This window comes from Benincasa hispida, chromosome 12 (assembly GCF_009727055.1).
Source record: "Benincasa hispida cultivar B227 chromosome 12, ASM972705v1, whole genome shotgun sequence".
Classification (NCBI taxonomy): Eukaryota; Viridiplantae; Streptophyta; class Magnoliopsida; order Cucurbitales; family Cucurbitaceae; genus Benincasa; species Benincasa hispida.
Genome location: NC_052360.1, coordinates 48,090,277 through 48,104,123, shown reverse-complemented (window position 1 = coordinate 48,104,123; position 13,847 = coordinate 48,090,277). Strand labels below are relative to the sequence as shown.

At 31.2% G+C, this 13,847-nt stretch overlaps 1 protein-coding gene across 1 annotated transcript; it reads right to left on the bottom strand.

Moving 5' to 3' along the window:
* Nucleotides 1–7,555: 7,555 nt before the first annotated feature.
* On the bottom strand, nt 7,556–9,888 carry LOC120067081 (adenosylhomocysteinase). The gene is made up of 2 exons (XM_039018475.1): nt 9,074–9,888; nt 7,556–8,655 (listed from the first exon to the last, which is right to left on the bottom strand). The coding sequence occupies exons 1-2, from the start codon at nt 9,782–9,784 to the stop codon at nt 7,909–7,911; spliced, it is 1,458 nt and encodes a 485-aa protein (XP_038874403.1). The 5' UTR covers nt 9,785–9,888; the 3' UTR covers nt 7,556–7,908.
* Between the last annotated feature and the right edge of the window lie 3,959 nt (nt 9,889–13,847).

Sequence of the window (13,847 nt, the reverse complement as noted above, 5' to 3'; positions counted from 1 at the left end):
GCAGACTTGTCAAGTCTCTTTACGGGTTGAAACAAGCATCCAAAAAATGATATGAAAAGTTTGATCATACTATGTTATCAAATGGATTTAAGATAAATGAGTGTGATAAATGTGTCTATGTTAAAATTATAGATCAAGAGTATGTCATTGTTTGCTTGTACGTGGATGATACTTTAATCATGGGCACAAGTAGAAGTGTCATTGATTCCACTAAAAGAATGTTGAAATCCAACTTTGATAAGAAAGACCTTGGTCTTGCTAATGCTATCCTTGGAATTCGAATAACAAAAAATCCAAGTGGATACATACTTTCTTGATCTCATTATATAGAGAAAGTCCTGAGAAAATTTGATCATTTTGAGAATAGGCTGGTTGTTACTCCATTTGATCTAAATTGTAAGTTGAAGAAAAACAATGATTAAGGTGTGTCTTCTCTAGAATATTCTAGAGTTATTAGTAGCTTAATGTACACAATGAACCGTACAAGACCTAATATTACCTATTTAGTAGGAAGGTCAAAAAGATCTAGGCATGATCGCTAAAATGCTTTAGTCAGAGTTCTATGGTACTTGAAGTATACTCTTGACTATGGATTGCATTGTACAAGGTATCCACATATACTGGAAGGATTTAGTGATGCTAATTAGATAGCGTGGAGACTAAATCAACCAGTGAGTATATTTTTACTTTAGGTAGAGTAGTTGTATCATGAAAATCTTCAAAACAAACGTGTATAGCACGCTCTACTATGGAATCAAAATTTATAGCTCTTGATAAAGCAGGAGAAGAAGTTGAATGGTTTCGAAGTTTTCTTGAAGATATTCCATTGTAGCCAAAACCTATAAGTGCAATATGTATTTATTGTGACAATTTAGCGACTTCTATGAGAGCCAAGAATAATATTTATAATGACAAGTCACCACATATTAGACACAGGCATAATTCGATAAGACAACTGCTCTTTAGTGGAATACTTTCTATTAATTATGTGAAATCAAAAGAGAATATTGCAGATTCTTTGATGAAATGATTATCAAGAGAGCAAGTCACATATACTTCAAGGGAAATAGGGCTAAAGCCTATGAAGTAGGTTTGGATATTATACATTGAGTGTACTATTTTGAGTTTGGATATTATACATTGAGTGTACTGTTTTTAGTTGAAGAGCAATTAGTTTGCTAGTGTATTCAATTCGTATATATCATTTCCCCCTAACATACTTAAATAGAAAGTTTAATGCACTTGAATTTAGATGTTATTTATTATGAACATTAAAAATCAAGATCTAGATTTGAGTATAAATAGTGGTAGCATCTTTCCCTCAAGACACACAACTTCAACAATAACAGAAAAATTATATCTTTCTCTCATTAGCTCTTGAAGAGCAATTAGTCAAAAGAAGGATATTCTTAGTTAGAACTTTGAGCTCAATCTTTCAGTGCTGAGTGATTTGAGCTATATAATGTTTCAGTTAGGTTGTATCCTAGAAGAGACAGACCAGAGAAATATCTGTTGTACCAATGATTGATATTGTCTCAACCTAATTGTTAACGTATTTGTTTACTCAAAAATTAACTTCATTTTCTTCTGTTATTAGAAATTCCCTCATCAGCACATATATCTCCAAATATGTATTTATAGAAACAACGTAAATCTGTAAGAACATGGGATAAGTTATATATAATCAACATACTCCCCTAAAATATATATATATATATAATGAAGTAAAGTAACCGGAGTTCATGTCGCGGAATCAATTCTTCTAACTAACAATTGAAGGAACAAAATCACACGTTGCTGCTTTAGAAAATTTGATTTAAAAAACCAAAACTATATACAAAATCGCAAAACAAAGGGAAGAAATCACTCGAGGCTTACCGAATTTGTAATCATCGTGAGAGGAATGCATACACATGAATGAGATTTTTTCACTACGTAAAAAATTGTTACAATCACATCGAACAATTCTTTCTTTCGGTTCCAATTACAAAAACACTCTCTCAAATTACAACTCACACCTTTTCTTCACCCTCAAAACTAGAGAATACATTAAACTGTAACTAGAATTAGCACACTCAAACTTAAAATGTTTCTAACGGGGACGATTAAAATCTAAGGGCATGGACTCTTTTTATAGGTTTGGAGTCTACCTTCATTCTTCAATTTACAAACTGTACTTTTAATATTTTGTCAAAAATCCAACAGTTCTTTCCCTCGAGCTATCTTATATTTATTATAATTTAGATAGACATTTTCTAATCAATCGTTTTTTTTTTTTTTTGTTACATTGTATTTTTTTTCACTCACGTTTGCATATTCCATTTTTACGATCTAATCCCAACTAGTTGTGTATAAACTATAAAATGTATTTGTTTCTTCGTCTTTCCCCACATTCTCTGTGTTTTTTTTTATTTGAAAAAAAAAAAAAATCTTCCTTAGTGTACTTAGTTAATATATAGATTTTCATAATAGGCCATCAATTATGAATGAGTTTCAAAGGATGCAAGCCTCCATTAGAAATAGGTTTCAATCTAAAATCATTAAAATTAAGGGTACAACAAACCAATTTGGAATATGTGGTAAAATATCTAAAATCTTGGCAAAATCTTTTGTTTCCTTATTCTATATTTTATTTAACAATTTGCATACCACATTGCGAGAAAGGCCATTTGATTGGGGATTTTTTTTCGTTGATAGAAGACAGTGGCGAAACCAGGAATTTTATATAAAGGCACATATTGTTCTGTTTTATGTCCTAAAATTCATGATTTGTAAACGATAAAACCTATTCTGAAAATTCAATAAGTTGTTATTGAATATATGTATTGCTTATTCGTTTTAGAAATAAATCCAATAAACTAAAAAATCCATGACTATTACATGAGTACTTGAACTTTATGTGGAGATATAAAAGTGGATCAGGTTCGAGTAAATGGTCAAAATGATCTATAGTATATGAATAAGGTTGGGTGTTTATTCTGATAACACTATTGGATGCGGCCCACTCTATAATTGTTACAAAGAGTTGTAAAGTGCTACAAACAATGTGATTCTAATTCGTACATGTTATGTCATAAGGAGTGGGGGCGTCCTGTGCAATGGGTTTGTACAAGATCAAACCACAAAATTAGTCAATCTTAACACTGTTTACTGTTTAATAATGAATATTTCAAAGCGATGACCTAAATAACTTGACCTTAATCTTGAGCTAACTATGAACTCCTGTTTATTCAGGATTATCCTTAGATTTGCATAGGTGAGGATTGGCTCAACAGCATCGGTTCAATAAACCTCCATTTCAGGGGTAAGACCGGGTAGATAATTGGGGACATAGGGTGCAAGATAGAATTCACTCCTACCCGATAGTAGAGAGATTGTTCCCTTAAGTGCTGACTCCGAGTCTTGAATAAGGGACCCCACCCTCTCATTCGCCTGAGAAGGGTTCAGTTTGTTGATCGGATCACAAACCAATTGTTCATTAGAGGATCAGTGGGACTTAAGAAATCTCGAGGGTAAAATAGACATTTGACCCAGTTGTTATTACGAACAACCTGTGAAGGAGAACAACCTATGAAGGGTTAACTTACTAATCATGGTTATATCGAGTGGACATAATATATCTACAATGAGAGGAATGCAACTATGGGTTTTAGTGGAATGACCCATTCGTTAACGAATGGGGTTAATTCAGTGTGAAGAGTTTAGTCAATTAATCTCAGATCATTGGAGTCCATGATCTGTATGTCCACAAGGTCCCCCTACTAAATAAATAGTTTAGCTTTAGAGTAGTGTGATAAGTTAATTTGAAACATTCAAATTAGAATTAAGAGAATTAGTAATTATATGAGATATAATTACACGTTTAATTTTGGAATTAAACGGAATTGGAGAATTTAATTAATATTTAAATATGATTTAAATATTAAATTCATAAAGGTGGAATTTGTGTAAAATGAATTTAATATTTGATATTAAATTAATTAGAATTAATTAAATTGTTTAATTAATTATTTATTATTAATTTTATTAGAAAATTAATTTTTGAAATTAATTTCGTAAAACTAATAATGTTTTCAACTTTGAAATCAAATTGATTTTTGAAATCATTTTGTAAAATTGAAAAAGTTTGGAAAAATGCAAAATGGAAATATGGATTTTTCCATTAACACCTTCAATTAGCTCACACTAAACCCACTTAAATTTTGCTTCAATTCTCCAAGCATGAGCTGCACTTCATGCAAGCTTTTCCATTGCATGATAGTCCTGCAATAAATAGAAAAGATTGAAGTGAAAATGAGGGATGCATCAGTTGAATTTTTGCTTAAAAATTCGAGTTGAAGAAGGTGTTCTTCCAATGGATACAACAGTGTGTTCTTCTCCAAATTCCCTTCATTCAAGTTTATTTTGAGTCCCACAACTCACTCTAAAGCTTCAAGAGAATAGTAGGAAAGATCTTGAGGTGGTTCACAAGAATAATTTGAAAAGATTTGCAGCTCAATTCGAGATTAAAGAGGTTCTACAGAGGTATTACTTGAAACCCTCTTATTATTGTATGAGCATACTTCTTTATAGCCAAAATTGAATAATTAGAATGTTTATTGGTCCTTGTTACTTCCGCTGCATGTTGATATACTCCTTCGTATATGTATAAGTCTAATAAAAAATCTATAAGTGAATGTAAATATATATATATATATATTATGTATAGATTCATATATTAACTAATTTGTTACATTACAATTGTCTTATACAAGTTTTCATGTTTTTGAAATCAATCTCGACTCTTAACTTACTTCTGATTTAAATAGATAGCAACATAATAAAAAATACAGAATCCTTTGAAATGTTATATTATAACTAATTAGAATATTCGCTTAACCAAGCTATATAAAATCGTCTTGACTTTGTACCAAAATTCTTAAGTGGAAAAGTATGATTTCGAGGCTGACAAGAACATTTTTTAGTAAATATGTTATATATACTTGATCTCGAATATTATAATTAATAATAAAAAATGGTTCTTAGACCAGGATGTGCAAATGGTTTTTTCTAGATTGATTTCTGTATAAGATCGACCAAAATCTAAAACATTTTTCTTCTTTGAAGATAATACCTCTACAATCTTTGTTGTTATTATTTTTTTTATATATAATCTCTCTATATTAATTTTGAATTAACTCTACAAAAGTACTAATAGTAAGAATATCATATTCTATTATATAAAATTTAAAGACATAAAAACTTAAAGTATAAGAAGATTTTTAAAACTTACTTGTCAAGTTTGTATACTTAAACGAATGGTAACAAATAATCTCCTTGTTTGAATTTTGAAATTAATTTTAAAAACCTATACGAGTAAATGTGAATGTAAAAATAACATGAAAATAAACAAAAACATATAAAGCGTAATGTGAAATTAAAAATTATGTGGAAAAATAAACGATACATTTTTAATCAAATATTCTTGAATTGAAAATGAATTTAAAAAAGAAAGAAAGAAAAATAAGAAATAAAATGTTATTAGTAAGAGTCAAACTTATGTATGTTACAATCTAAACAACACCACACATCAACAAACCAACTCCATTTTTGTTACTCCTTGGGAACTTTATTATATTAATATATATTACTTTATAATTTATATTAAAGATACAAAAGACGGATAAATAGAGGGGGACATGTACCCCTACCTCTACATGGCTCCACCCATGATGGAAGATGAAAAGTAGAGAAGTTGGAAGATTCCCGTTCCTGTCCAATCAAGGAAAGTCCAACACACGAAATTGAGTTGATGGATTTTATAGGAAATATGTTTAGAGCGTTGAGTTGGTTATTATAGTCAATAATTATTATAGTTTATAAGTTATAATAATCTGTGGATTATAATAGTTAATATTTGTGGTGGAAACTATTTTAGTTTGGGTTACAATAGTTTTTGTTTGAGGTGCAAACTATTTTTATTTAGGTAGAAAATAGTAAACATCGTAACAAAGAAAAATAGATGATGAGTGACAAATAGTAAATATTGTAATAAAGAAGGTTTTAAAATATTATTACTTAATTGTAATAGTACACACCACTATTATATTTGGTGTCCCAAACATGGGGTGGACTATAATAACCCGCCCCGCCAACTTCTAGTCAGTGTTCAAATGGAAGTTTTTAAAGAATGCATTGAAATGTGGAAGTACGATCATTTGCAGCAGGTAGTTTTACTCATTGAAGATATGTTTGATAATTTTATTTTGTTTAATTAAGATGTAATTAAAAAGAAGGAAAATTTTTATAAATAGAAAATTTTCAAAAATATTTACCGTTCATAGCAAAAAAATTTCAAAAAAATTTTTGTATTTTGGATTTTTTTTTATAAAGTGTAAATATTTGTAAATATTTATTTTATATTTAAAAATGTCCCATTAAAGAATGTACAAAATGTGATTCAATAATATTTAATTTGTTGTATTTAATTTGTTGTTATTCAGGATATTTATGATATTCGTAAATTATTAATTATTATTTATTTTATTTGATTTTCTTTTTTCTTTTATTAGTTTAATTTGCTAATTATACAATTCTAAAATGTTTGATTTGATTCTCTTGAAATTCAGCTAAAACTAGAAGTATGTTCTAATAAAAGTTGAACAACTTATTAAAAAAGATGGCAAGGAAGCAAACCTAACTTAAGAAAAAAAAATTACCTTTTTGATCCCTAGATTTTGGATCTAGATTCTATTTGATCCCTAAGATCATTGAGTTTTGAGTTTGGTTTCAATTTAGTTCCTAAGTTTCAAAATGATATAATTTTACCCTTGAAATTTAAGTTTTCTTTCAATCTAGCCCCTAAATTTCAAGATTTTACATTTTTTACATTAATTTTTCATTAAATACTCACTTTCAATTATTGACATCAACATTTTTTTATTAATTTTAAAAAAAATATATGAAATAAAATTCTAAACTTAATTTTAAAAGTGATGAAAAATAATGAATTTTAGTTATTATAATTTTTTTATATTTTTTAACATACATTAACTAAAGACTAAAAATAAGTATTTAATAAAAAATCAAAATCAAGAGTGTAAATCTCAAAATTTAGAGATCAAGTTTCAAGTTTCAAATGTCAAAGGTAAAATTATAACAACTTAAAATACAGGACTAAATTGAAACGAAACTCAAAACTTAAAAACTAAATCTACATTAAGACCAAATAAATACTTTTCCCTTGATAAAAAAAGGAAAAGCCAAAAAAATAATTAAAAAATCGAAAAAAGTAGTGATTAAACGACAAGATGATCGGTAAGAGGTAAGAAAATTGCTTATGAAAAATTGGACAACAAAGCCAAGATTATTAATTAAAAAAAAGATATGTTAAAATTTAAAAAATCGATCGAAATGCCTATTTATTTGAATAAAGAAATAAATACGGTTTTTTTTAATTTTTCTTTTCATATTTTTTTACAGACTAATCGTTTTTTAGAGGGAAAAAAGTGATTATAAAAAAAACACGTAAACAGATAAATAAACTCTAAATTGATCAGAGAGAATGAACAAAATATCCATGAAACATGGGACAGCCACTGAACTACATTTCAAAAAGACAAACAATTATAAAGGCAGCAATTTCTTTTGCTTGTTTCTCTTTTGTTTCTCACCGATAAAAACGATGACACAGATTCAGCAAACAAAAAATAGTAATAAACTGCAACAAAAACAAAGTAATATTTTCCACACAACCAAATCCAACCTTCCTTATTCATCCCCATACCATTGCTCTTTTTTCGACATTCAGACCCTTTCCCCCTTCAAACCACTAACCCAAAACACTTCGAAAAAAAAGGAAAAACACCATTAAAATTTTCCTACCATAAATCACTAAGTTGTGAAAATCAAGCCTCCACAATTCTCCTCTCAGTACCTGTAGTGAGCAGGCTTGTATGGACCCTCAACTGGCACATTGATGTAGTCAGCTTGGTCCTTGCTCAGCTTCGTCAGCTTAGCTCCAAGTTTGCCCAGGTGAAGGGCGGCCACCTTCTCGTCAAGGTGCTTCGGCAACACGTAGACCTTCTTTTCATATTTCCCGGACGTCCTCTCATTCCATAGCTCGAGCTGTGCAATCACTTGGTTTGTGAATGAGCAAGACATCACAAAGCTGGGGTGTCCAGTGGCACATCCTAAGTTCATGAGTCGCCCCTCGGCCAACACGATGATGCCGACGTTTGTTTCAGGGAAGACCCACCTGTCTGTTTGAGGCTTGATGGTGATTCGTTTCACACCGGGGTAATTCTCGAGACCGAGCATGTCGATCTCGTTGTCAAAGTGACCAATGTTGCAAACAATGGCATTGTTCTTCATCTTCTTCATGTGATCAACCATGATGATATCCTTGTTACCGGTGGTGGTGACGAAGATATCAGCCTCAGAGACAACGTCCTCCAGGGTGAGGACTTGAAGGCCTTCCATAAGAGCTTGGAGGGCACAAATTGGATCGATCTCAGTCACGATCACACGAGCTCCAGCTTGCTTGAGGGCAGCAGCACAACCCTTTCCAACATCTCCATAACCGCACACAACAGCGACCTTACCAGCAATCATGACATCGGTAGCTCTCATCAGACCATCGGGGAGAGAGTGACGGCATCCATACAAATTGTCAAACTGAAAGCAATCAGAAATAAATCCAACAAAAACCAGATTAGTGTTTCGAGCTCAAAATTGACCAGAAAACATAATGGCACGATTGGCAGATGAAAGATCTTTGATTATCAGTCAGTCAACGGCGAAAAAAGGGCAACTGAAATTGAAAGTAGACAGAAAGAACACAGAACAATGGTCAACAACAATGAAGTCCATTATCAGCTTGGTTCAAAAACATGCAAGATTCAGAACCTAACCCAAACATTGAGCACACAGAGTTACAGTTCACTACACTATACAAAGCATGGATGAGCCAATTGTTACCAGATCTGACGGGATTTGAACAGGAAAATCAACACAGAAACCAGATCTACAGCAACAGAGAAATGAAAAACAGAAAAGAAACTCAGATCTAAAACAAAAGCAGCAGAAGAAGTACCTTGCTCTTAGTGACAGAGTCATTAACATTAATGGCAGGGAACAACAAGGTTCCACTGGACTGCATCTGGTAAAGCCTCTTAACACCAGTAGTAGTCTCTTCAGAAACGCCAACCAATCTGTCCTTCATTTTGTGATACCTCTTAGGGTCAGATTTCAATCCATCTCTAATAATTGTCAACACGATCTGAAACTCAGCATTATCAGTAGAAGAAGGATCGGGAAGAGCACCAGTCTTCTCATAAATCTCCTCCGCCTTAACTCCCTCATGAATCAACAGAGTTGCATCACCGCCATCATCAACAATCAGATCCGGACCACCACCAGGGCCCCAATCCAAGGCGCGCTCAGTACACCACCAGTACTCCTGAAGAGTCTCACCTTTCCAGGCAAAGACAGCAGCACTGTCGCGAGCAATCGCGGCGGCGGCGTGGTCCTGAGTGGAGAAAATGTTGCAGGAGCACCAACGGACTTCAGCGCCAAGAGCGGTGAGGGTTTCGATGAGAACGGCGGTCTGGATGGTCATGTGGAGGGAGCCGGTGATGCGAGCTCCTTTGAATGGCTGGGAAGGGCCGAATTCGGTACGGCAGGCCATGAGACCGGGCATTTCGACCTCAGCGAGCTCGATCTCGAGGCGGCCGAAGTCGGCCTGAGACATGTCCTTGACCTTGTACTCACGGCCGCCGGCGGTTTTCTCGACGATGAGAGACATTGTGAGAGATTTGGGGAAGATAGAACACAAAAATCTCTCTGGTTCTGCGAGAAGAAGAGTATCGCAGAAGGAAGAGAGAAATGTGAGCGCACGAAAGATAGAGCGAACTGAGGCCCTATAAATAGCTTCCAACGGAAAATCGACGGTCCAGATTTCGGATTTCTATTCTCAGATTAGGGATTTGAGATTTCTGATTTTATCGGGTCTGGACCGGGTCGGGTCGGGTTTGTTTTTCAATTATTTTGCTGTTTTATAGTTATGTTCTTGGTTGGTAATTTAGGTGTGATCAAGAAAATTAATAGAAAAAGAAACGAGTTTTATTTGCTTTTAACCCAATGAAGAATTATGATTCTAATGGATTAAATAGTTATTGTTTTAAACTTTAGGGAGGTGTACTAACATTTTGAAGGTTCAAAATAAAAGGCGACAATCTAAAATATTATGTATGTAGGTTAAAATACCATTTCGTAGATTTTTTGGAGGGCATATTTATATCTTTATTCTCTATGTTATGTTTGAATTGGCGTAAAAAATTCACACATGGGTCTCTGCACTCCTCTAATCCAAGCGTTGCTAAAGCCAAACTGTGTAAAAGCACTCATACCGATACAGTGTCAAGTCAACACAACACATACTATGCGTAAATTAGTACAGAGTTAGCTAACCACAGAAGATAGGGTTAGATTTTCTCACTTGGAGTTTCTTTCCTTCCTTTCCCTTGAGGTTGTCGATATGAGACTATTTATAAGATCATTTCTCTAACATTTTTTGAGGTTACGTAACAATGGCATGTCAAGATGCTTGTGGTCTTCGAGATTACAGAGCGACAGTCCTAAGTTCTACTTAATTATTTCTCTTTTGATATAGTCTTTAGAGTTTGACTAGCCACCCCAAAATTTGAGAATCTAACTTTTTCCCTTTTGGGGTGTGCGATCCCTTTTGCAACCCCTTGTTTCCCTTGGGCTTAAGACTGCCCATGGGTTTTAAGCCTTCTCTCGAGCTCGACAATTTTAACCTTATACTTTGTTGAATTAATTTATTCAATTATTCGAAAATAAAATATAGTGTGGATCTAGACCTCCAACTCTAAAAGAAATATATTTTAACAATATGTGAGATTGAGAGATCTGAACTTTAGATTTCTCAATTGAGCTACTTTTATCAAAAATGTCTTTTAACAACGAAATTAGGCTATTTTAACTAATGAGATAAGGCAAGAGATTGAAGGGAGTAAACTTTCCTATAAATAAATATCAAATAGAGTTTAATTATTTTTTCTAGTTCATCACAACAAAAATTGACAGGAAGTAAGTGCATATTTATGTAATTTGCATATTTGTGAGTAATTTTGAAATAATCACTTTTTCATATTTAAAATTTCTAAAATATATATTTAATCACTCAAAATCATTTTAATGTTTAATTTAGCACTTTATGATGTAATTTTTATATTATTAAAATTTATTTTGAATGATTAAAAGTAATTTTAAATTAATTTTAAAAATAACAAAATTAATTTTAACTATTTCAGAATTATTCTCAAATATGTCTTAGATTATTGTATCTAACATAAAAAAAATAGAAGAAAAAAAAATGACAACATATTTGTATATAAGTTGATACTTTCCATTTGATTCTATTGTTAAACGATTAATTTCATATTCCATTGGTTAATTATTACCACTCATTTAGCTTGACATTAACTTATTTTTGTTATGAGCGGTTTGTTTCACTTGATGGTTTTTCAGATAAATATTTGATATGTATGTTTGTTTCACAATATTTCACTTTTTAAAATCTAGATATTATTATCTAGGAACTTTACTCATCTGACATGAGTTTTTTAATACCCTTCATATTTGTGAAATTTTTATATCTGGGGATGAATAAAGTCTGATTAATTTATAAATTGATATCAATTAATTATTACTATTTATTGATATTTTAATTAATTAAATAGTTGATCAATATAACAATATATTAAATAATTAAATTTAATTATGACTACATTACTTGTTCTCTTATATTTGATTAAATAATTATTTAGTTTTAGTTTCCATGTACAAAATCGGTAAATCAAATACATTGATTTAATTTACAAACATTAATTATTCTGCAAATCCAAACACAATACATTAATTATCCCACATATTTAAAATACAAATATTTAAATTTTAGATATTTAATATCCATACCTATGAAACAATATTTGGGATCCAAATGAACCCTCAATGACTTAAAGCAAGTAGATTAAGGTCAATGTTATTGAATGGGTCAATTTTTAATATCTTGTAATTATTCATTTAGGATGTACCCAAACATAATTCTTGACCTACTTGAAAAAAAAATCTAGTGTTGCGAAAGTAAAAATGTAAAAGAAAAAATTCATATAATCCTGGATCATTATTTACCATAAAAGAAATATTTAAGAATGATAAGGTTCGTGAAATAAAATACATCGTCTAATGATATGTCAAACGATGAATAAAAGAAATGTGTATTATTATAGTACTAGACAAAGTTTTCCAAAATATTCTTCGCTTCATCTCATGATATAATCCGTCCAAGACATCAAATTATTAATTATATTTTATTTAATAATTTTGACGTAATTTTAGTATTTTTCTAATTTTATCCTTTTAATGATATTTTAATTATGAGTATTTTTGTCATTTTACTATGAACTATGATGCGGCATTAGGGATTTCATTAAGAGGCTATTAAAGTCCAGTCTTTAGGTTGTCTTGATAAGTTGTAAGATGAATTGAATTTTGGCCTTTGAGGTTTTTCTTTCAAGTTTATTGAGGAGAGCTTTTTGAATTTTGTAATTCATGTGTTAAGTTGCATGCCAAGAACATTTAAATGAGATCGGTCATTTTATTTTGTAGAGTGTTTGGATCTTGGGCCAAGAAATCTTATCTTTGTATCAAGAACTTTGATCTTAAGACAATTTGTGCCTAACAAATCCTTTGGAATGAAATCATATTGATTTAAGGGGTTTTAGTGATTGAGAATTTGGGATTTTCATACTAAAATGACTTCTAATTTCAATACACTATGATTTTCGTATCACCTTATCCCGTACGATTCTCCAAAAGAATTCAAAATTTATGAAAACACTTTATTTAGAACAACTTCTAGAAATTAAGAAAACTTCATACTAATTTTAGTTAACAATATGGAGGTAAGTATAATAATTAAAGACCGTGATCATTTTAACCACAACAATGTAACTAGTCAATTCATGTATCTCTTAGAAGATAGATATTAATTATTATTTTAAAAATTAATGATTAGACCCCACCAGAACCCATGAAAATTAACAAATGCGCAGGTTCAAACAAATCTAACAAATGTGTTTTTAAACCACCTATTAATCCAATAGTAAGTGAAAAATGAACATCAACTACAAATGTATTTTTAAACCACCAATTAATCCAATAATAAATGAAAATGAATATTAACCAGAGAGGAATCAACGATGCAGGAAATACATAACCTTTTGAATCAATATACTCTTATATCATCTTAAATTATCGATTAACGAATGAAGGTAAATTTAATATATATCATCTAACTTGTGTGATCGCACAAGACTATCTCATAAGTAATCGTGATTGTTTTCTCAGTATATTTTTAAATCTTTCACTTATTTTCCACAGCAAGTGAAGACCAACAAAAATGGAACATTCAAAGTAGTTTTGTCATTCTCAGTTGCAAAATACATTACAAAAAGAAAAATTGAAAGTTTCTATAAAATTGATCGAAAGAAGTGAACCCTTCTGCTATATAGCCTCCTCTATAACTTCCCCTCCTTTCAAACTGAAAAACTCAAAGTATAAAAATGGGGTTCGGAATTTCTCAGTTGGCTTGTTCACTTTCAAGCCATTTGAACAACCAACTTTGTGCAATCAAAAGACTGACATTTTGAAATCGAAAAAAATTAACATATAATTTTTGTTTCCACTAATACGGTCAAATGAAGAAGAAGAATAGAAAACCTAATGTGTGCACGCACCGACTTGAGAGGAGGAAAGAGTAGTTGTTGTTGATGTTGGCGTTG

What these genes read in the sequence shown, in the direction of transcription:
- LOC120067081 (XM_039018475.1), bottom strand. Translation starts at nt 9,784, where the DNA reads ATGTCTCTCATCGTCGAGAAAACCGCCGGCGGCCGTGAGTACAAGGTC. An exon ending in ACTCTGTCACTAAGAGCAAG is followed by an intron (nt 8,656 to 9,073) that starts GTACTTCTTCTG and finishes GATTGCTTTCAG; the next exon opens with TTTGACAATTTGTATGGATG.